The sequence below is a fragment of the Cydia strobilella genome, chromosome 6 (genome assembly GCF_947568885.1).
Source record: "Cydia strobilella chromosome 6, ilCydStro3.1, whole genome shotgun sequence".
NCBI classification, from domain to species: Eukaryota; Metazoa; Arthropoda; class Insecta; order Lepidoptera; family Tortricidae; genus Cydia; species Cydia strobilella.
The window spans coordinates 18,743,041-18,767,439 of NC_086046.1; the positions used below are offsets into that span (position 1 = coordinate 18,743,041).

At 36.1% G+C, this 24,399-nt stretch overlaps 1 protein-coding gene across 5 annotated transcripts in view; it reads right to left on the reverse strand.

Annotated features, from left to right (window-relative positions):
* Window positions 1-24,399, reverse strand: part of LOC134742211 (uncharacterized) — a 547,188-nt gene that overhangs the window by 209,192 nt on the left and 313,597 nt on the right. For all 5 annotated transcript variants that reach the window (XM_063675216.1, XM_063675217.1, XM_063675215.1 and 2 more), the window contains one exon: window positions 1,326-1,462. In XM_063675216.1, coding sequence (XP_063531286.1) covers window positions 1,326-1,462 — 137 coding nt within the window. The remainder of the gene's footprint in view (window positions 1-1,325; window positions 1,463-24,399) is intronic.

Consider the following 24,399-nt stretch of genomic DNA (forward strand, 5'->3'; position numbering starts at 1 on the left):
CCCTACGCCAATTCATAGGATTAGTTGTCAAGCGGACCCCAGGCTCCCATGAGCCGTGGCAACATGCCGGGATAATACGAGGAAGAAGAAGAAAAGACAAAAAACACAACAATATGTGGTATTTTCTATAAAAAGGGACCTTATTGTCGATGGCGCTTACGCAATGCCGTAAATAAACGATGCTCCGAAATAAATACAATGCCGCGCAACGCTGTGCGGCGTAAGCGCCATCGACAATAAGGTCCCTTTTCATAGAAAATGCCCCATATATGCTTATTGCTCTGTCGGTCCATTATGTCATAAGTTGCACATAACGAGCTTGTATGAAACTCTCTAGAGCGTGCATCGATTCATTTCGCGCGTCCCAGGACACGAAGTGTAATTATAACAGAGCGCTCAAAGCTTGATCGTGGCAGTTTACTAGCCAACGGTCTCGGAGGATTGGTTGTAGTTACAAAGTCTGATGTTTTACTGTCAGTTACATACTTGTTTCATTTGTGGAGTCTGTAATTCATTTATAGTAGGTATTCTCATTAGTCAAAATAGTCATCTGACGAAAAAGGTATTACGAATGAATGTGGAGGGAAGTATCGGGAGAGGAAAACCGAGGAAAAGGTGGATGGACTATGTGAGAGAGGATATGAAACGAATGCGAGTGAATGATGAGATGGCGGGCGAGAGAGAGGTACCTATGGAAGAAAAAGACATGCTGCGCCGACCCCAAATGAATGGGATAAGGGCAAGCGAATGATGATGATGATGAGGTATTATCATTAGTGAAACAGAAATACCTAATTATAACGGTGCACGCTGAGCTTGATTGTGGCAGTTTACTAGCCAATAGTCTCAGTGAATTAGTTGTACGAAGTATGATGTTTCATTGTAAAACTTCCTTCTGTGAATTTTATTGTTAGCAATTCTCATTGTTGAAACCGAAATCTCGGTCTTATCTCTCTAGGTTTCGATGTAGGTATGTACAAAAAAGTAACAGATTTTCAATTCACTCCTTTTTACCTAATAATTCCTAATTTGCGACAGCAAAATTGTGTAAGGCAATTCATCATTATTGGCTGTAAGCGTGTACCCGTCGCTGCATGCTGCATGAGTACTCTATTAACACTGTACCAGGCGAGACTCACTCCGCGATTTCGTCGCGCCGCTACAAGTACATGCGGCCGCCCCCAGTTCTGAGGTCTAGCCATAGTAATTGCCGCGCACCGCTACGGAACTGACGCCTGTTCGCGCATGCGCCACCTAGCGGTCATATCTGAGAGAGAGTGGTGAATCTTCTGTACCTAGTACTATTATTTATTCTGTGACTGTACCTGGATATCTCGCGCTGGGCAGCGTGCAGCTTGCCGGCGAGACGCGCCGCGTCGGCCTCGGCGGCGCGCGCCCGCGCCTCCCAGTCGCTGCGCGCGCGCCGTTCGCGCTCCGCATCGCTGCGCGCCGCTCCCTCGCGCTGTAACAATGAAATATGTAAAATTTAATTACTTAATTGATAATTTACACATTATTTGAAACTAATGCTAATTGGACAGGAAATCTGGAAAACAGTTATCAATATACCAGTCAATGTATAGGTTAATCCACGAAATCTGGATCTGATTCTATAAGAGAATTTTGACAGTTTTGTACACATTAAATAATTTTACGGTTTAGACTCACTAGTCTACTGTCAAAATGTGACAAGTGTGTTTTAGTCACAAAATTATTTTATGTTAGTATGTCTCACAACAGTTTAAATTCGAGTTTTGTACACATTTCAGAATGAACTTATATGTATGTGGGTATATTTGTAGCATGTGGTCTACATACTGTATCGTATAAAAATGAGCTGTTTAAAAAATAATGATGTGTAAACCGATTCTTTGCCTGGGTGAGCATACTACATAATATAAAAATTATTTCCAAAACAGGTTGCGGATTCAAATACAGTCGCCATCAGATATATCGGAGCGGCTAAGGCGCTCACAAATATCTGAACACGCCTCTATTGTCAGGGCGTTAGAGTGCGAGTTCATATATTGTGAACACCTCGGCCGCTCCGATATATCTGATGGCGACTGTACAACGGTTTGCAGTGGAAACCTAACCTAAACCTAAAACAAAACATACACTGACCACATACTAGTTTCATGATCCCCTATCCGCTTTAAGACCTAAATTCCCAATTCAATCCCTTGATCCGTCAGTCCCACTTAACTGGCAGCGATATCACTTCATCAGATAAGAATCCTATTCCGCGTCCTCTAGCTTTACTAAAAAGCAATAAAACATAATAGCAACACTTTGCTGACCATCGGTAGACCTTACGCTGTTGGAATAAGGTTTACATAAAGTCATTTTACTGTGTTCACGATAGCACATACGACTATTTAACTACTTGAGGGCAGACTGGGCCTGTCACACGCATCCCTTGATAAAATATTAATTTAGAACATATCTCGGGAGAGATTTTATGGGTGGTAAAAATCAGTGAGTACCCATGGCGGGCGGAGATTGTAAAAAAATCGTCCAATTATATTAAAACTATTTATGACTTGGATTTTTCCAGAAAACAAACGGTTGGTGTTTTAAGAGCTATTATTCGATTTGAGTTTTACCTACTCACTTGTTCATAAAATGTTATGCACATGATAAAAGTGCAACATGTACAAATACAAACAAATACATGAAACCAAATCTCATCTTAAAACGTTTAAATAAAAAACATTTTCGTCGCCAGCTTTTATCGTCGAGCTGCTTTCTTCGTTTTAGGCTTCCGTACCCAAAGGGTAAACTATTACTATTACTAAGACTCCACTGTCCGTCTGTCTGTCACCAGGCTATATCTCATGAATCGTGATAGCTAGACATTTGAAATTGTCACAGATAATGTATTTCTGTTGCCGCTATAACAACAAATACTAAAAACAGAATAAAATGAATATAGGTTCCCATACAACAAACCTGATTTTTTTTGCCGTTTTTTGTCTTTTTAGGTATTCTTCTTTTATCGGTTACCTACTAAACACAGTCGGGTAGAGTTGGTAATACCGAGTTCATATGGCCATATTTGGCTCTTGATGCTACCGAAGTACCGTAGGTATCTAAAATTTTAGTTGATACGGATTCTGAGAAATAGGTATTATTTAGCTTACAAGATTTAATAAGAGATAGACAGCATTAAGAGTGGCTTTATTCACGTGATAAAATAACCTTTTTAACACCGCGCCGCGCTGTCTTTATCACACGTCGCGTAGACGACAATGACCATCGTACAGGGAATGATGAAAATAAATAAATACTTGCACATGAAACCTTTGGCACGCAAACTTTGCTAGGCACAAGCAATATTAAGGAAAGCTAAATTAGTTTTAGTTTGAAACTAACTAACTATTGCAGTTATTGGGCAATAACGGGCTAACTGGAGCTAAATATTTACCGGCAGTTTTCACGCTACCTGCAGTTTAAGTGAGCTTATAGCGGATCTTATATTGGATGTGGTACAAATTTAGAAGAAAAGCGGTTGAACTTGGACTTTTGGATTACGGATATAATTACTTTATCGTTACTAAAAAGCACATGTAATAAAAGTAGGATATGCTGACTTATCATCAGTGATAGGCTATCACTGATCTGTCTTAAGTTCAATTACTTACTACTCTATATCAAAAACCGATATAAAACTAATTTAAAATGAAAAAGAAAAAACAACAAATACGAGTCAAGATGTTTACTTTGTCAATATTAGAAATTACAATTCGATATGGTTAGAATGAAAAATTTAATCTACAAAAGTTTACACTTCGATGAGCGCAGTAATTTATTTTAATGTCCCTGCCTACTTTGCTAATTGACTAAACTAAGAAAAATAAACTAGTTTGATAAACTTATTAACCAAATATAAATATATCGTACGTATGGACCGAACGATGAACCATAACCTTACAGTGGAGGGCCAGGGAAAATCAGAGGGATACGGATCGCCCACCAGAAAGATAGGCGAAATGTGACAGTGACAGCGGCAAATCGATGGAACGCCCTTAGACGACACGCGGGCTTTAACTGGTTCCAAGTAGCGAAGGACAGAAAAGGTTGGGCGGATTTGGACGAGGCATATGTCCAGCAACGGGCAAAAGATATCGCTGCCTCCTTTGAAGCAAACCAGCCAGCAAGTTTGTTCCTAGCTTAACTTTGATGAAGTTTTAATTGAAAATTAGTCTTGGCCGTATCTTGCCGGCTCCAGTTCATTTGGCCCGGTAGACCGGTAAATGAACTCGATTTTGGACTTAATGTTTTTCAGCGAAAACGAAAGTTTGCGGTTTTTAAACGCCTATAGGTAATTGGATATATTTTGTCACTGTAAGTGGTCAACTGAAATTTTTGAGAATTAACTTCATCTAATCTTTGAATTCTTTGATACACTTGAAATTATTTTTCTATGAAACAATATATATCTTATATTACTTAGTTCGTTGTTTTTTCTGGCCGCCTTATGTAGGGACGCCCTCACATATATAAGTTTCGCTGCAAAAAATATAAGTTTACATTCACATCTAAGTATTACTTTTTATACACCTGCGTATGAGCACTTATGCAAAACTTATACGTATACCTATATTTGTATTTTATTGTTGGCAAATAGAGAAATAGATTTCTAAAGTAACCACTGTTTTACTGAAATAAATCCTATTTCATTTTTGCAATTTTTAATCTTGCGTGATGAAAGCTATTTTGTAAATTTTACATCACAAAAAGTAAACAAAATTCCGATTTGTAGTTACCAGTAATACTAGTCTATAAGCTTCCATGCTCCCTCCAATGTTGACAGAAATAAGCCCGGCGTCAAGTTTACTTACAAAAAAGAATATATCACTAACAAAACTAATTCTTTTACGTCTTTTTAAAAGTAAAGACTTTCCTATTCTATTTTCAGAGGAATCATTCTTAAGAAGGAATGCACTTAGTATAAGTGTAGGGTTTCATTATTTGTCATTACCATTTGTTAGTCGTTGTTTTAAGATAAATCAGTTTTTTGTGAGTATAGATGAGTTTTAATTGTTACAGTTAATATAAACTACTTCTTTTGAGGAGCTTGTTTTAACAAATGGTTGAAGATAATGTTGGATTGAATCAAGGAAAGGGCGAAAGGTGATCTCATAGTAGTTTTTCGGATTTGTTACTACATTTCGCATTTGGTACTTAGCTATGTAACTTATATAGATTAGATAGGGCGGAATGGTATCTCGCCACAGTTACCTACTCGTATCGCTAAAATTTACTTTCTTGCTGTCTCCAACCGTAACTAAAAAGTCTCACATTTGGCTTGTCAATGTACTCGTACAACGAATAACTTGCGATCTGAGTGATTCATTCATATTAGTGATAGTAAAAAACATTCACTGTCATCCCAAAAAAAAGTACAACGGTAAGGACAGTACTTTTAACCTTTCGTATAAGTGTGGTGGTCAAAAATCATTGGTTCAAACCTCGGTTGTGCTGAATAAAGCAGAAAAAACCAGCCAAGTGCGAGTCGGACTCGCGCACGAAAGGTTCCGTACCATTACGAAAAAAAACAGCAAAAAAATCACGTTTGTTGTATGGGAGCCCCATTTAAATATTTATATTATTCTGTTTTTAGTATTTGTTGTTATAGCGGCAACAGAAATACATCATCTGTGAAAATTTCAACTGTCTAGCTATCACGGTTCATGAGATACAGCCTGGTGACAGACAGACAGACGGACAGACGGACGGATAGACGGACAGCGGAGTCTTAGTAATAAGGTCCCGTTTTTACCCTTTGGGTACGGAACCCTAAAAATCATCCCAAAAAAAATTCAAAATTTTATTTTATTTTATTTTATTTTATTCATAGACCAACTGAGATCATTGTTTTTATTACAAATAAAGCTTAAATATATGGTTAGTATTATACACTATAGAACGAATGTCAATAAACTTAAGAATAAATTAATTAATTAAAATTGAAAAGAAGTGAAATTAAATCAGACAAAATACAATAAAAGTTGATTAACTTCTGTCAGGATCCTTATCATACCCAGACAAGAGATTAAACTACATAATTATTTATTACCTATAAATTACTCAAGCGCAGTAGCTTCGACATCACCAGTAAAATATAATTTAAGTATAAGGTGCCTATAGTATCGGTATTTCGGTATCAAATCGGCATCGTTCCGTTTGCACCCGGCTATTCCCGTCCGTTTCCGCCGCGGCTCAACCGACGTGTTATTTTAGATGAAACTCTATGAGTGGACGTGTTTTTCTATTAAATAAACATTAGAGAGGCTTACTGGTTCCTCGTAACGTCTTTAGAAATGGATTTGTAATAAAATATTGTTTGGTTAGTGCGAGTGTAAGTTGAGCTTGGAATATAAACAAGATTTATGGACTTGATGAACATCATAAAGTTTGCATTATGATCTCGATGAAACATCTTGAAGTTTGTTAACAGACTTTAACTCGCCTTTTAAATCATATTAACGTATCGCTATTACTCGTAATTTCAAATGACATTTTTGTACATACTATCGGGTATAGTGCAATAAAATAGTGTTATATTGTATCTTTCATGCATAAAGTGGGGATGTCGTTTTTTTACGCATCTTCTTCATGGCGTGGCGAGTTGTTTAATATATTTTTCAAACATACTGATACTCTGTAAAAAGTATTATTGGATGTGGTTTCTCTTTTGAAAAAAAAAACGGGCTCTTTATGACAAAGTATCCTCATTGAATTTCTGAAACAATCACAGCTGTTTAGATAATGAGTTTAAAACGAAAGCTCAAACGAGTAAGCATCTAGAGGTTTATTATTTGATGGGTTGTTCATTCAAATACTAAATACAATTTATACCGATTATTTCCCACTTCACCCCTACAATTAGCACTCGAGACGCCATAACCGTCGAACCATTACCAATAACTTTACACCTGTCAACGTGTCAACTTAACGTTGACAGTAGGGTGCGCAGGTACAAATATTGGTGTTAGCTTGGTGTTAGGTTCACTCGAGAAGGGTTGTAAGCAGTGACGTTACATGACAACACTTAACTAAATGATGGTAATGAGCGAATGGTCATTATAGGTAGACTTTAGTATTTAGTAACAGTTTCATAATGATTCATTGTGAAACTGTTAGTGATTGCTTACAGGAATTGTCTATAATATACCAAAACGTATAGTGGTTTAATACCGTTTTGTTATTTAATTGGCAGATATTTGTAATATGTATTTAGTTTCAAATTGACATTGTATAAAACTGGAGTAGAAAAATTATAATTATTTGAATGTAAAATGTAGTGAATTGAAAATTTATTTAAATTAAAATTCATTAAAAAAAACGAGTTACACCAAGAAAATGTGCAGCGAGTGTGGAGTCGCTCCACACGCGTTCTCGGCTTCGCGCTGCGATTCACGCACAAGTGTGGAGCGAGCTTATGAAGTTATGACGTATAAATAACACTGGCATTGCATATGCTGTCAAAATCTCTGCAGACTTTTCTTGGTCTAACTCGTACATATTTTTAGACTACTTTTAAATGGCCAAGCTAATTTAGTCTCAAGTTTATCGTCACTACAAACTTCGATTTTCTGTTTTATTCGTGACACATACACTATGTACAATATTTAGATCACTACGGTTTCACTCACTATTATTTTTATTTCACTCACTATAGTCACTATTATATTTAGTCATAATAGTAAAGAAACCGTACTGATCGAAATATTTTGAAATATGTCTCACGATAATTAATGTCATTACCGGGTCTAACGCGATTAAATACGCGATTATATCTCAATTGCCATTTGCTGGGACGTCAGTCTTCCGTGACCACAGATAGTGCAACCTAGTTGAAACGTCGGCAAAAAGGTAAAATAATGAAATTTAATCGCGTTAGAACCGGTAATGACAATTATGTGTACAAAACGCGAGTTTAAAGTGCCACACGATAGTTTAATTTGGACTATGTACAATAGTTAAAACTAGCACACTCATAAGTTCATCTCAGGTAGCCATTTCATAGACGACTGAAGCCGGGTCACCACCAGCCGCACCGGTATGTAAAACATCCGCATAGCTCGGTGCGGTCGGCTGATTGATTGACGCCCGGAATAACTTGCCCTCCGTGCCATAACACTTAGGTGACATGGTTTATACTTACAGCTCGTTATAAATGTAAAATATAAGCTTTAGACATTTTTTGTGACAGTTAAGTTGTATAAGTTATAAAAGATTTCATCTGACTTGTGTCAAAAAGTCTCCACAACATTAATAAGTTTTATGTAAGCGTATAAATTTCGTTAATGTATAACGAAAAAAAGTTGAACCTATCAAATAAGTCTGCATGCTAGCTTACTTTCTTCTTCCTCGCGTTATCCCGGCATTTTACCAAGGCTCCTGGGAGCCTGGGGTCCGCTTGACAACTAATCCTAAGAAATCGACGTAGGCACTAGTTTTTACGAAAGCGACGCCATCTGACCTTTCAACCCAGAGGGGGAACTAGGCCTTGTTAGGATCAGTCCGGTTTCCTCACGATGTTTTCCTTCACCGAAAAGCGACTGGTAAATATCAAATGATATTTCGTACATAAGTTCAGAAAAACTCATTGGTACGAGCCGGGGTTTGAACCCGCGACCTCCGGATTGAAAGTCGCACGCTCTTACCGCTAGGCCACCATAGTGGAGTCAATATAAAGTTTAAGTTACATTAAATGCACACTCAAATTTTTCTACATGGGTGAATTCTATATCATATTGAATACCCGTCTGTAAAGTAACAACTTGATATCAGTTTCCGTTTTTGAGAAATAAAACTTTTTTTTAAATCTTTTATACTACTTAAACAATAATTCCCACATAAGATATTTTTCGTAGAATGGGTTATGAAGCTTATACGACTACACGGTCAGAATATCTCTCGACAACAATGTAAATTATAGATTTATTGAAACAAATTATTATTTTGTAAGTTTTTCATGACCGAGGAACTCCCACACCGAGAGAAAAGTTTACTATGGTGGTTATGAAGTAGTTGTATCGATCATGTTTAAAAATCTCCCGAGTCACTACTATATTTGTAGAATAGCAGCAAGATTTTGGAAACAAACAGCAAATAATGTTCTGCACAATTAATGGACATTTCTAGTTTTTTGCCAGTAACTGCACAAGTTATGGAAGAATAACGTATTCATTTTTCTCTCGATAATTAAATCAATTTCCAGCATAAAAAAATTAAAAAGTATGCGGTATTTCCAGGCATTCACAGAGGCCAATTCGAACTTTATTTAAGATGTCAATAATATATCATTTTGTTATCATTCGCCCGACCGTCTCGCTCGCTCCAAAACATATTTTAACTAGTACGAGCGAAACGCACACGCAAATTAAAAAAATGATATCTTTAATAACAAAGTTCGAAATAGCCTCAAGGTATATTAGGAAAGTATACCTTATGGCTTATGGCATTGCGTTAAGGTTCAATAGTTTAATGCATTAAGTGTCTGTCTTTATATGAAAAACGATAGCTGTCAAATTTTTATATATATTCACAAAACGTTTAGAATACTGGATGCTGTGTCAGATATAAATAGACCCTTGAAGTCTTACAACTATCTATTATGCTTGATCTGAATCTTACTGGTTAGTAAGGACCGTCCACTTAGTTATACTTCGAATAGCCGCCCGGACAAATTATAAAGCTAATTTCGAATTTTAAATTTTGACAATTCACGAGAAGAGTAACGTAACGTCAAACGATATGTTTGTCCCTTTTCAACGATCCTGTCATCCGATGCTTTTAGTAGCGGGAGCTGTGAGAGTGAAAAGACGCAAATGTCAGCAATTCTTACCGCTTGGTATTTGTCAGCGAGCGCATCGCGACATGAAACCAGTATGAACCTGGCCCTCGATTACGTATAAATGTAAGGAAACTTGGGATCAAGTTATATTAGTCTAAGGTCTAACAGTTAAGAATAAGACGTGCTCTGAATACACTGTGGAATTTTTTTATGGGCCCTGAAGGGAAAGTGCCTTAAAACCTTAAGTTAGCTCATTTTATTTTTAAAAAGAAACAAAACTGCATTCAAAGGTTTTTTGAAATTCGCTTGTCTAGCCTGGGAATCGAACCGACTATAAATTCCAAACAATAAAATAAAATTTTATTCTACTAGTCGATACCACGTCGATACAGTTAATGTTAATGATAACATTTCTTCAAGAAACATTAGGTCTTACACTCGTCTGTCGTACAAAGTTTCCATAAAATCGAATATTTAGTACTCAAGAATATTTTTAGACAAGCAAAATTGAAAAAAAAAATTAAAAACCTTTGAATGCAATTTAGTTTCTTTTTAAAAATAAAAGAATGTCTCCTTTAAGTAAAATGAGCTAACTTAAGGTTTTCAGAGAATTTCCCTCCAGGGCCCATTAATTTGATTATTAAATTATAGTGGTAAGTAAGCGCATTGAGTATGCACTTTTGTCTCAGGCGATGCCGCTTGGCACGATTGATTGTTCCTTAGGGCAAATAAAACTGATTCAGCCCGGTAGCCACGAGATCGTAACGCCCCCCAAAAGGGGGGTGAAAGGGTCGGCTCCCCAAGTCCAATCTATGCTATATTTCTTCCTGTTCTTAGCAACTAGGGCAACTTATATATCATTTTCGTATTAATTAGGAACGAGGAATTCATTTTTGAAAAAAATATTAGACCTTTCCATAAAAAAAAAATAAGTTGTTTACAAAAAATTTAAATGTTATGTATTTTTTTGTGACAATTTTCCCTGTTACAATTACAGTGTGGCGATTTGCACTAAATAAAAAAATGGACAATGTAGCCCATTTATTGTTCATTCTGGAAAATATCACTTTAAAGGAATAGCTGCCGAAACGCCTGTCAAAAAAGAGGCGTTTTTTCTTACTAAGCGGCGTTTTAAGTTTCCAAGTTTTTATTCCTTACTTGTTGTTTTTATTCCTCACTTGTTGTTTTTATTATTTTTTCGCAACTGTGTTAAAAAACGTCGTTCGATACACGTGCGGAAATGTCAGTCTTCACTCGTCCCCATTCTTGCCAAGATACCTATCTCGGTACTCGTGAAGTAATGACATACTTTCCGCACTAGCATCGAAATGTACTATTTATTTCATTTGGGCACCAAGAAGTATGTTGGTAGTAAACCTTTTTGCGAGTAAAATAGTATGTAATAATGATTTAATATAATATTGTTAATTAACTAAAGTTTCATTATTGCGTCATTTCATCTCATAACCCTACTACCCATTGAATTGAATGACCTTTTTCACGTTTTCTGCAGCAATGCAGTCGACTGCAGCAATATTGAAGCGCGACATTGCTGTCGACTGCTACGGCAGTAGCCGTAAATGTCAAAATCAAATTTCCTGTCTGGATTTTGACGTTCATTTAAAATAAATAATCAAAGGGGATCATCGATTTTGGGCCCGGAGGACAAACCATCGCGTATATTATGGTACACTACACAGACGGTTACAGTAATTATAAACGCATTTGATTACGGAAAAAGATATAATATTGGGTGTAAATGAAACGGGAATGTATTATACAATAAAATAAATTATATCTATTATTAATTTCCGTAAATCACACCATCATCTTTATTAGCATAGCATAGCTTAACGCTCAATTTCGCACAAACCGTGAGGTTTTCACTAAGGAGTTTAAAATTCTCTTTGCACTAAACTTTATGGTTGGTAAAAAAGTCTGTATTCTAATTTGGCACTAACTGCCACTGTCTGTCATTGCTATGTCATAGCCTCATAGCTGACATACGTGAGATATATGCCGCAATGTATGCATTGCGCGTTTTATCGGAGCTTTGCCTGAGGTGTGTTAAGTAAGCGCGCAATCAAAATTAAACATGCGTAAACAATCGTTACGCGTACCGATGAAACTGGGTAAGTTAGTCATGGGAGAATTAACGGTCGACCGCATCGCGAACTCTTGGCAGTTCAAGCGGACCGATCGTCTACCGCGAACATTGAAGTGAGACGGAGATATGGAAGTCGATCAAACGTTCTCTACAGTGAATCAGTACCCGTCAGTTAGTGCCTGCGTGGGTAATTTAAATAGCTTGGACGTCGTAATAATTATGGTTGTATTCCATACAATATTACATATACGTGAGATTTTTTTTGTTATTACACTAACATGAGTAAGAGATTTATGAAGGTGAGACAAAAGTCGAGTGTCCATTTTCTATAAGCAACAAAAAAAAATCGAAACAAAAATGGTTAATAGTAATAAAACGGATTCATTTACGTTAGAGATTTTTTTGTAGAATATAGTAAATATAAAGAGCTTAATTAACATGTAATTTTTATGTACACATTAGTTGTTATTTTTATGTAAAAAAAAAATTTAATAAAGAAAGTTATTGGGGGCAGGTTTCTGGTGGTGCCAAGCTGGAAGAAAATATAAATACTTAATGAGTATATGCCTGAGAACAGCATATTAGAAAATCTCTAGTGTGGGGATTGATGTTTTGGTTTATTTCTCTATTTTAGTAATAATTTGGATTTATAAAAACAAATTGACATATTTTGTGGAGATTTTTTTCAAAATATATTATTTGTAACATAGGTAATCACATCTCAAAAAATCTCTAATGTGAGAATTAATGTAGATTTCTCATACATTTTGAACTGTGCGGACCGGCCTAACCAGCGCTTTTTTTAATTGCATGCTAGCTTACTGTTAATTTAAATATAAATAAATATTATAGGACATTCTTACACAGATTGATCAAGTCCCACGGTAAGCCCAAGGAGGCTTGTGTTATGGGTACTCAGACAACGATATATATAATATATAAATACTTAAATACATAGAAAACACCCATGACTCGGGAACAAATATCTGTGCTCATCACACAAATAAATGCCCTTACCGGGATTCGAACCCAGGACCATCGGCTTCACAGGCAGGGTAACTACCCACTAGGCCAGACCGGTCGTCAAATATACTCGTACAGTTAATTGTTGTCACAATAAGTGAATTTATTTTAAATATCTTTAGGAAATATATATTCTTTAAATTAAAATCGTTGCTAAATTCATAATTCTGTTCTATTTTCAATATTCTCCAATATAAGTTTTATCACACAAGTTAATAAAACTATTGTCACGGTAATTAAATAATGACAATAGTGAATAATTTTCAATAAAAAACCGAAAGAAAATAAACTGAATTGCTTTAATAATTCAAGTTTATAAACATGATTCATTATTAAAATTTGCCTCGTAAACAAAGATGGCGAATGATAATGTGTTTTTAAGTATCGCGAAATGTCACCGGCAGTTTAATGAAACCTGGCTAGTGATTGATGGCAAATAAAATACGGTTAAATCAGAACCGTATAATGAAAAAAAAATGAAAAAATGATTCTTTGGCGTGACAAAAATTATGGCCCTGTGTTAACTCAATTTCTTTCGTTTTAGCCCATGGTTCAGTGGTAGAGAAATGCGTTCTGAATTTAAGTCCGCCATTTGTACTTTCATGTATTGTGCAATAATGTTATATAAATAACGTATAAGAAACTATACACCATTAAAAAAATTCAAACCACTCGCCTCTTACAATATAAGATCCTTCGCTATAATTATTTGAATTGTGCTTTTTTAATCCGAATACTGGCAAAAAAACATTTTCGCTCAAACTAATACCTATCTTAAAAATCTATACTTAATCCATATTTCATTTCAAGTAACTATATTTATTCTTAAACACGGTAAATACAGTTTTTTCACGCATTACACTAATAACTAATATTAATTTTCACCTTTGTAAAAATCCTTTTTTTTCTTCTTCAAATTAGCCATTTAATTCATAGACCCTAACAGTAGGTAAACTAGGTAGGTACACAACTTAACGAATCCATTCTTCCAAGACTTTAATTTTATGTAAACAGATCCAGACACCCCATCGGAAACCTTAGACCCCTCCGAAAGAAAATGGCAAAAAAGTCGCCATACTTTTTGAGTTCCCGTAATTCGTCAGCAAATGTCGATATTAACATCCCCCGTTCTGTCAGGGTCGACTCAAATTGATAGAACACTAATAAAAAACAGTATTGCAACTACCGATCATTCACATAGTCAAGAGTATGATCTGCAAAAACAGTAGAAAAGTCATAAGACCTACGGATAAATAATACCAAAAAATTGTTCTACCTTCGTAAATTAACACTTTAAGTGCCAAGCGCCCCAATTCCAATACAAAATAAACACACCTAGCGTGTTCCTCTCAGTTAAATGTGAACACATTGTACGATACACACAATAGTATTTATTTACTTGGCCCTATTTTATTTTTATTCTCGGCCATTAACATCATTCTAATTAATTAATTATTAGTGACTGTCGGGATACTTGCTTCGTCTTGCTTTGCTATTTTGACAGGGTGACATTTTAATTTATCTCTTGTTAAAATTGTAGTTGTAGCGTTTATATTAAAATGCGACATTTAGGTCATCGTCATACTGTTCAAATCTGTGTACTTTACTTATCTCAGTTTGTTTAGGCGTTAGGTATTAGAATAAACCCCGGCAAGGGTGTACTGTGTAAGGGTGAACTTGCAAATAAATAGTGTTGCCAAATATTTGCCTGCGCGGCAAATCACCCCGCTTAGCATACTGTTTTCGTGTAAATTTATACTTGTTTTGATATATCTGTATATTTATGCACAATAATGTAGGCGCGAAGATTCATAGGTATAGTCATAATTATTAAAAGAGCAACAAGTTAAAAAACGGTATTGCCGTCTGCCAAAACCAATAGCATACCTACATAAGTTTTCCATAAACCGAATAATATAAACATTAGTTTTGTTTTAACTGGGTAAGTTGTTCAAAAAAGTATTACATAAGTAATTGTACATATTGTATTAACCAAAGATTCATGTAACTGCGATAAATATAACGTTAAATCTGGGGCCCATTTCTCGAACGATATTAGTCTAATATTATTGGTGTGTTGCCATGGCTACTCATACGATTTGACAGTTCGTGGACTAATAATATTAGTCCAATATCGTTCGAGAAATGCCGCCCAGATCAGAGGTGTGGATTTACACGATTGGAATGTGCCAAAGAAATATAAATCGAAACGAACGAAGCCGTAGTAATTGGTAGTAATTTTCTAATTAGTACGTTTCTTGGAGGATCCTTCATTCAAGCAATCATTGTGCCTACTATTGCTGGTTACACGGGAAAACATTAAGTAATCTTGAAAAAAATCCAATTATCTTTTTTGTTCCATAAACAATACATCATTCCCATGCGATGACGTCACCAAGCCCTGGTCAAAATGGCGGCACGTGGCCGGCACGCGTCAATTTGCCCGCCTTATTACGACCTTTTCCCGCCTAAATTGCGCGCAATGTCAAACATTTGGAGGAGTTGAAAAGAAAATTTGCATACTTTTCGTGAGCTTTGGTAGTCGGGATTGGTGTTTAGAGGGTTAATTTGTAATAATTCCGCGCCATTGGCGTGTTAAAAGGGCTGTTTTAATCGTGATTAGAAGAAAAAGAATGAAAATTTAGAGAACGCTTTTAGGTATTAAGTCCGCCATTTTTTATTTTTTTTGTCTTTTGTGCAATAAAGTTTAAAGAAATAAATAATATGTATTTAAACTATGTCAGTAACTACAACTAAGTATAGGTACAAATAAAAGCAAAATATGTATAAAAAGTGAAAGACGGAGATAGTTAGCGATCGATTATTAATTCAAGCGTGTAAAATAAGTTTCTATTAAAGATGCCGACGTTAAAAGGGCAAATTAACTTTTTAACTGATACAAATCTGTCCACAACTTAAAAAATTCCTTGTAAAATTTGGATGTTTCAGTTTATGGTGTGTATTTAACATTCAAGGCCCCAACTGTTAAACACAATAAACAGAAACTAATGTATATTAGAAGCCCAATTTCTTGGTAACTCCAGAGACATTTTGAGTAACGCAAGATACTCAAAACTCGATCAAAAAGTTGATTCGCCCAAAAAAAACTTCTCTCCAAGTTCAAATTTAATAGGTCCCTATTACAAAGTTAACGTTTCTTAGCTTCAAGCTTACTTTTTTGGGAGCTTAATACTCAAACAAGTCTAAATCACATAGAAGCTCACTCCCTATCTGTCATTAGAACATCTGCCAAACACCGATACGGTTTAATAAGCTTTAAACACAATACATTTCGCCGCCAATAACTCAAATCAATCACTAACACTGGACCCCGTTAGTCACATTAGATACCCCTACTGCCAGATTCTATAAGGATTATTGATATAAATAATTCAATAAGCAATTATGTTTGTCACTGCAGCGTCACCCCCGTAATCTGCTTACTTAAATCCAATATGGCTGACTTTGGTCATGATTTTTCTTCCAAAAGGATGAAGCCATAGTGTTGAAGTATCCTTCGATTTTTCTATTTTATAGCGTTTACAAATATACCTAGTTCACTGGTTATGGGAATGACATTAGTATTGTGCAAAGTAATTAATTTATCAAACCAACTCCACCTCCAGGTCTGTTTCTTAAGTATGTTAAGTAAATTTGTACTTCAAATCCATTTGTATATGTGACTGTTTGTGTTCTAAATAAACTTAAAAAAAAAACTAATTTATCTTCTGATTAACCTACGTGGTAATTCAGCGCCTAATACCATGACCATCCGATTAAAAAATACTCAAATGATTTCACTTGAATCCGACAATCGTTTATTTTTTTTTTGATAACGTGTTTTCTCAAGGAATCCATCAATAAGTTAAGTAAATTTGTACTTCAAATCCATTTGTATATGTGTCTGTTTGTGTTCTAAATAAACTAAAAAAAAAAAAAAAAAATTATCTTCTGATTAACCTACGTGGTAATTCAGCGCCTAATACCATGACCATCCGATTAAAAAATACTCAAATGATTTCACTTGAATCCGACAATCGTTTATTTTTTTTGATAACGTGTTTTCTCAAGGAATCCATCAATAAGTTAAGTAAATTTGTACTTCAAATCCATTTGTATATGTGACTGTTTGTGTTCTAAATAAACTAAAAAAAAACTAATTTCTCTTCTGATTAACCTACGTGGTAATTCAGCGCCTAATACCATTACCATCCGATTAAAAAATACTCAAATGATTTCACTTAAATCCGACAATCGTTTTTTTTTGATAACGTGTTTTCTCAAGGAATCCATCAATAAGCATAAGCTAACTCTGTACTATCTGTTCCTATGCTCCTATAAATCCTTCTTAAGCTTACACAATTGGTGCGATATTCCAAACTTGTCGAAGATAGCAACTCTAGTTACGTTTATCGGAGCCGATAGCTCAGTTCGACATCCAAATTAAGTGCTAGAACCCACAAGACAAGTTAGAATATTCACACCCAGGTCCAACGAATTAACTGTGCAAATTTACTCCGTTTCAGTGAGCGAGACATCGATATGCACATATAATGCGAAGTCCCTCTCGCACATCTAATGACCGTCTAACTGCTCAAATGTAAACCGTAACTTGGAACTTACGGAGGACTAATTATATATTTGGATTGAGTTACAGGTACATTTGGAATGAGTCAAACGAAAGGATTAATGATACATGCATTACATTTAATTAAAGTTGAGTCGGGGCTAATTACTCGATGCTCGTTTATTATTTACGTTAGTAATTCAATTTCTTATCAAGTCAATGAATATAGGTTGGTACCTACTACATAGGTACTTTTTACTATCATGTATAGGTACAGTCAAGAAATTTGATTTTAGTGCCACAATGACAATCAATATATTATACGAAGGTACGAAGTGGCACAGAAATTGAATTTCTTGACCGTATAAGGCAATTAAATCTGTAACAATGCTTGTTATACAGGTTGAAATTTTAACCATCAGCCACTCTGCATAGTGACTTTATAGGTAATACTGAACGACTTGGGACCAATGCCAAAATTGCGAAAAAAAATTGGCTGTACCATAGAAATCATCGGCATCACATCAGCTGGAATGTATGAAACAGACAAAAATTTGCGAGCGATACTTCAACTTTACATACAAATAAAATTATGGAACTAAATACCAAGACAAAGATACTCATACGAGTATATCAAGTGTTATCAGTTTCAACACAGACAGGTGAAGATTACAGAGGCGCTGGCATGCAAATGATTCAGTGACCCCTTGACTTAGTTAAATAGGGCTTCCGTGTCGGGTGACAAGCCCGCTGATCCTAGGGTTGAGACTATTACTTGCTCTGTAAGTCATTTTGGTATAGGTATGGGCACGAGAGTTGAAGTCACGCATACAACAAGAAAATCATGTATGTAATGACAGCGAGATTTTAAAGTAAAGGGGCCCACTGACTATCAGTCCGCCGGACGATATCGGCCTGTCAGCTAGAACAAAAATTTGACAGTTCCGAACAACTGACAGGCCGATGTCGTCCGGCGGACTGATAGTCAATGATAGTAGTGGGGCCCCCCATTAGTATTATTTCGTATCGATAGCAAATTGAACCGCCAACTGCAAGAGGAAGCAAAAAGTTTCTTCAGGTATTTTTTTTTTGTTTAATTTCCTCACATTGAGTCATCCATTCATTCAATACTGTTTTTACGATAAATAGTAAATACCTACTCTGTGTAGCTATGTGTTCATTCAGCTCAACTCTCCTGGCGATACCTATAACCATGTAGGGAGTAAAAGAAGGATGCGTGTATGAACTTTTGAAATTGATGTCATATTTACATTTAAATATTCTTATAGCAACACACCAATACCTAGATACGAGCGAAATACTGCGAGAAAAGTCTAAATGAGATTCAATGAAGGTTGTTTATTAAACTATGCTTTATCCTAAGTTAGCCTTACAAATAAAATGTAACATTTTGGTGTTATAGAAATTGTATAAAAAATGCAAGAAAAAATATTTTAATTTCCTCAGTAATAAACATTTGTGCATCAAATAACGAAATCGCCAATTTTAGGAATATTGTTAGTTAGTCGTCGTATCGTCGTGGGTCATTGTTTTTCATAATTAAAGATCCAAATAATTAACTCCAACGTACAAAGTAAATACAGATTCATGTCCGTTTTCGATCCGTAGGAACATCTCTTTGTTTCATGAATTCCGTAAATAAGCTCTTCACCAAAAGGACTCCCACGAAATGCTTTCAGCCCGGATTTGCAGCGATGTTTCTCAGAAATTCGTTCAGTTCAGCGGTTCTAACAGGTATCCTGTTATTCCTGTTGATTGGATGGTATTATGCTTTATGTGTCATTCAATAAAAACACGAAAATTCGACTGCCATTCTTTGTAAAGACTAACATATGGGATAAATAATGGGATTAATTATTAGATTAACAAACTAATCTTGTAACACGTGGGATTCAGTTTGATGGTTTTCGGCTACTGTCAGTTATGTTATTTTTATTGGATAGTTCGATGCTGCATAACACCGTCCAGTTCGTAGTAAGCCTAATTAATGCCTGCTCATGGATTTTCAATCAGAACGTACGGTTGTAAAGAGAATTCGCACCGGCCATCGCTGTGTTTCGTTTTAATAGCAGAATCTACATTGCATGATGTTAATCTATGTATTTGCGAATTGGGAGCACATTTTTTGTATGTTTCCAATGACTTTTCACTCGTAGCTTGGTTCGCTTATATGGGGTAGCTTGATTCAGGTTATAAGTTGGGATTGCTGATCAACTTGGCATTTATTCGTGTAGTACCTATGTCAATACGGCGCACATAAGCTCACGAAATGAATGCTCACGTAATCGGGTGATGTGCGCACTGTTGCAATGAAGTATTTATCTCGTAACAGTGTAAACACCTTAGACATAGGAAAACTAACATAGATAATAAGATAATGAGCTATTATGTTACTAACTATGAATTATGAATCTTTGTTGTTCGAAATAATTGATTATATGACATTGTAGTATTTGTCAGAATTTGATACAAATGAGTGGATATACTTATAGAGTTCCCTTTCTGTACAATGTAGTCTTGTAGCCACGCGACGAAATCGCGGCGTGAGCCACGCCTGCTGTAGTTGAAATCCTAACGTCACTTTTAGAGCGGTAGTCCATAAATAAAACATTAAGTATTTCTTCATACTTATACCACATCTCTACGAGTACCCACTCAAAAATAAATACCAGTACAAAACATTCAATTGACAACTAAATCCTCTTCAAACACGGTTTTAGGGACAGAAAACTATCCCAAGACTAGGGCCATAATCCCTAAGGTACGGTGTGCAAATTAATGCAGGGGTGGTTTTGATGGTCGATGCAGTGTAATGCAGTTTTCGTGTTGTGGTTGGTTATGAGTCATATGCACCTTTGACTTGGTAATAGAGAGGTTTTATAGGTGTTGTAAAGTTACTTAGGCTTACCATTAGACCTGTTATGGGGCTTTTAATATCGTATTGGTTTATCTTTTTAGGGTTCCGTACCCAAAGGGTAAAAACGGGACCCTATTACTAAGACTCCGCTGTCTGTCTGTCTGTATGTCAGTCTGTCTGTCCGTCTGTCCGTCTGTCACCAGGCTGAATCTCATGAACCGTGATAGACAGTTGAAATTTTCACAGATAATATATTTCCGTTGCCGCTATAACAACAAATACTGCAAACAGAATTAAATAAATATTTAAGTGGGGCTCCCATACAACAAACGTAATTTTTTTGATGTTTTTTTGTGAAATGGTACGGAACCCTTCGTGCGCGAGTCCGACTCGCACTTGGCCGGTTTTTATGATGTCTGGCTTTAATGACATGATCAGGTATCGATTTTTTGGTGGTATACCAAATGATAGGGAGTACGATGAGAGTACCTTTATCGGTAAAAATATAGATACTTATCGATGCTTTTTTCCATCACACTGTTAGGTATTGTGTTTTTTTTCTCTATCCAAGTTATGCGGAACAGCTACATATTTGGGCAGCAGTTCATGCCAAAGTGATCCTATTTTGACAGCCGAGGAAAAATAAAAGGTAGTGAATGTAGCTACTTTTTTAGGCACCATTTTTAGGGTTCCGTACCCAAAGGGTAAAAACGGGACCATATTACTAAGACTGTCTGTCTGTCCGTCTATCTGTCGACAGGCTGTAATCTCATGAACCGTGATATCTAGATAATGGAAATTTTCACAGATGATGTATTTCTGTTGCCGCTGTAACAACAAATACTAAAAACCTAAACCTAGTAGAAACGTCGGAATTAAAGATAAAAAGAATGAAATTAAATCGCGGTAGACCCGTTCGTGTAGTTAAATACTAAAAAGTACGGAACCCTCAGTGGGCGACTCACACTTGACCGGTTTTTTTTCTTTGCCTATATTTTTTGTGATACTCAAAGGGTTTAACTCCAAGAGATTTTAGCTCTAAAGGGGCCCACAGACATCAGTCCGCCGGACGATGTCGGCCCGTCAGTTGTTCGGAACTGTCAAATTTTTGTTCAAACTGACAGGCCGATATCGTCCGGCGGACTGATAGTCAGTGGGTCCCTTAAGACCGATTGTTGTCTACAATATTTGCTGTATACAGTATTGTACGTTAACCTAAAACAGTGGTACCCCTGCTGACCCTCCATAATCCGGAGTGGCTTAAACAAGGGCTGCGAGACGGCACGGTCCGCTGCCCGTTTTTAACAACCCTAGCGAGAGACAACGCCAATTATTGATGCCAAACGTTTGCTTTGGAGTTGAGCTACTGTTTATAGAAAATTGGATGTTGTGGCAAAATTATGTCTGCTTTTACCCTAACCTAATATATTAAACAACGGAGCTTAATGTATTAGGTGTTTATGAATATGTTTTAGCAATCACTCTCTGAAGCTCAAACCGTTTGAAGGATATTGGCTTGGGTATCGCATCTCATCGAGTTATCAACCTTTCGAAACAATTAAAATATACAAATAGGTGAAAATTTTCTTTTCTTGAGCTAAAAAGCAACAATAACATATAACTAATTTTAAAAAACGTTTACTGAAACTAAGCGCTGAAGGGCTTTTTAACATTTGCACGACCGTAATTTCTACAACCCTATTAATTACAACAAATCCAGCAATTTAACCCCCTGCAGCTGAAACCAGACTCCTACAATTTTCCTGAACCTGATAACAATTGGGGACCAATATAAATCTTCCTACGTTCACAGTCAGAACGGTTACAGTCAGCATAATAGCAGTACCTAGACTGTCATCGCTTTAATAGTAAACATTTAATGGTTGTTTAATCATATCCCTCTGTCTCTCTGTCTGACTGTCTGTCTGTCTGTCTGTCTGTCTGTCTGTCACCAGGCTGTATCTCATGAACCGTTATAGCTAGACAGTTGAAATTTTCACAGATGATGTATTTATTTTGCCGCCATAAAAACAAATACTAAAAAGAGTAAAATAAATATTTGAGTAGAGCCCATTCAACAAACGTGATTTGTTTGCAGTTTTTTTGCGTAATGGTGCGTAACCTTACGTGCGCCAGTTCAACTCGCACTAGGCCGGTTTTTTAGGCTCAGTGCACATCAGATATTATACTTTCGAAAAAGGTCCTGAAAAAGGAGAATGTGCGAGCTTTTTTAACATTTTAGTACAATAAAGTGAAAATCAGTGTGTGACTTACGTTTTGTTGTTTTTACGCTGTTCACGTCGTAATCATAATTCAATAACTAATATATGATCAGTCATGGAAAGTGTCGCGATAACAAGTAGGTACTCCTCACATTACCGACATTAATTCACAGGATCCTGATGGATTTCATATGATATCTAACTATGTTAGTAATTCATCACTGTTCAGTTCATATGAACTTACATATAAAACTGTAACTCCCAGTTATGAAGCCCATATTAGATAAAACTTTAATAAATTAAAGTCAAGGTACTGATTTATCTTAACTGCGAAAGGGTCCACCGCCGTCCACTGGTCCACACGAGCTAGCCTATAAAACTGTCTCCTGTGATCTACGACCGAGGTCTGTGGTGAATGCTGCCTTGATAAGATGGAGTTAATGAAATGATTTCTAATTATGCTGTGACCTATGTGTTTGTCTGTCCGTCTTTCCGTCTGTCCGTCTGTCCGTCTGTCCGTTTGTCCGTCTGTCCGTCTGTCTGTCTGTCCGTATGTCTGTCACCAGGCTGTATCTCATGAACCGTGATAGCTAGACAATTGAAATTTTCACAGATGATGTATTTCTGTTGCCGCTATAACAACAAATACTAAAAAGTACGGAACCCTCGGTGGCCGGTTTTTTATACCTTTTTCGGAACCTACTCGTATAGGTATTTATTGCTACGGATAATGTTAGAAGGTTAAACTCAAGTTTACCCTGGTTTAACTAGTATTGCCCGAGCCCTTTGGGTAAAGTCCGAAAATTTTAACAACATTAATCTGTGAAATCAAACTATGAAAACGGATTATATCGCGTATATTGAATTTATAATACATCCCGACGTTTCGAACCCTTCGATTGCTTCGATTTTGCATGTACAACCAGCCTTAAAGTCTATGATGGTTCATTATTTTTAGTATGTGGTTATTTTGCACTTTGTAGTTTTTCCTCAGTCACCCGTTGACCACAAACGCTGTAAAGGGTTCTAAACGTCGGGATGTATTATAAATTCAATATACGCGATATAATCCGTTTTTATAGTTTTATTTCATGAGTAACTATCGCGGTAACCGAAGACAATATTAACATTAATCTGTATTCGGCGTTTACCAATACAGATCTAGGTCCATCCAACACTGGCTGGGTAATGTTAGGTGTTGCATCATCACTTCTGACATTACCCTCCCAGTGTTGGGTAGACCTAGTTGTATACGGCTAAACGCCGAATACAAATTAAAGTAAATACAAATAAAAGACTTAAGTTTAGCTGGGTATTATTTGTTTATTTTTTATTTATTTTCAAAAACGTCCGGCTCTCAGCGGGGGCCAAACGCCAGGACATGGAAATAAAATTTCATACACGAGACAAGAAAAACATAACAAAACCTTGCTCTAGGCTTGGGTATACCTAGTATTGCCCAAGCCTTGTGGGTAAAGCCCGAAAATTAAATCAACTTTAATTGATATTCAAAGACAACAATAATAACGTGATAATACTGATAACTTATTCAAATAAAATTATAATCATCCTCGCGTCTTTGTATTTACTGCCCAAGAGTAGCGTCGACCTTACCACATTTATTGCATAGATAAATTTCACCTATAGCTCAAAATATAATGATTACTAATACCACGACCAGTGAAACCTGTGTCGAAACGTCGGTAAATAAAGGTAACAAAATAAATTCGCGATAGACCCGATTGTAAATGTGATTTATTATGATTACTAAGTCTTCATTCGCTAAAAGTCCAA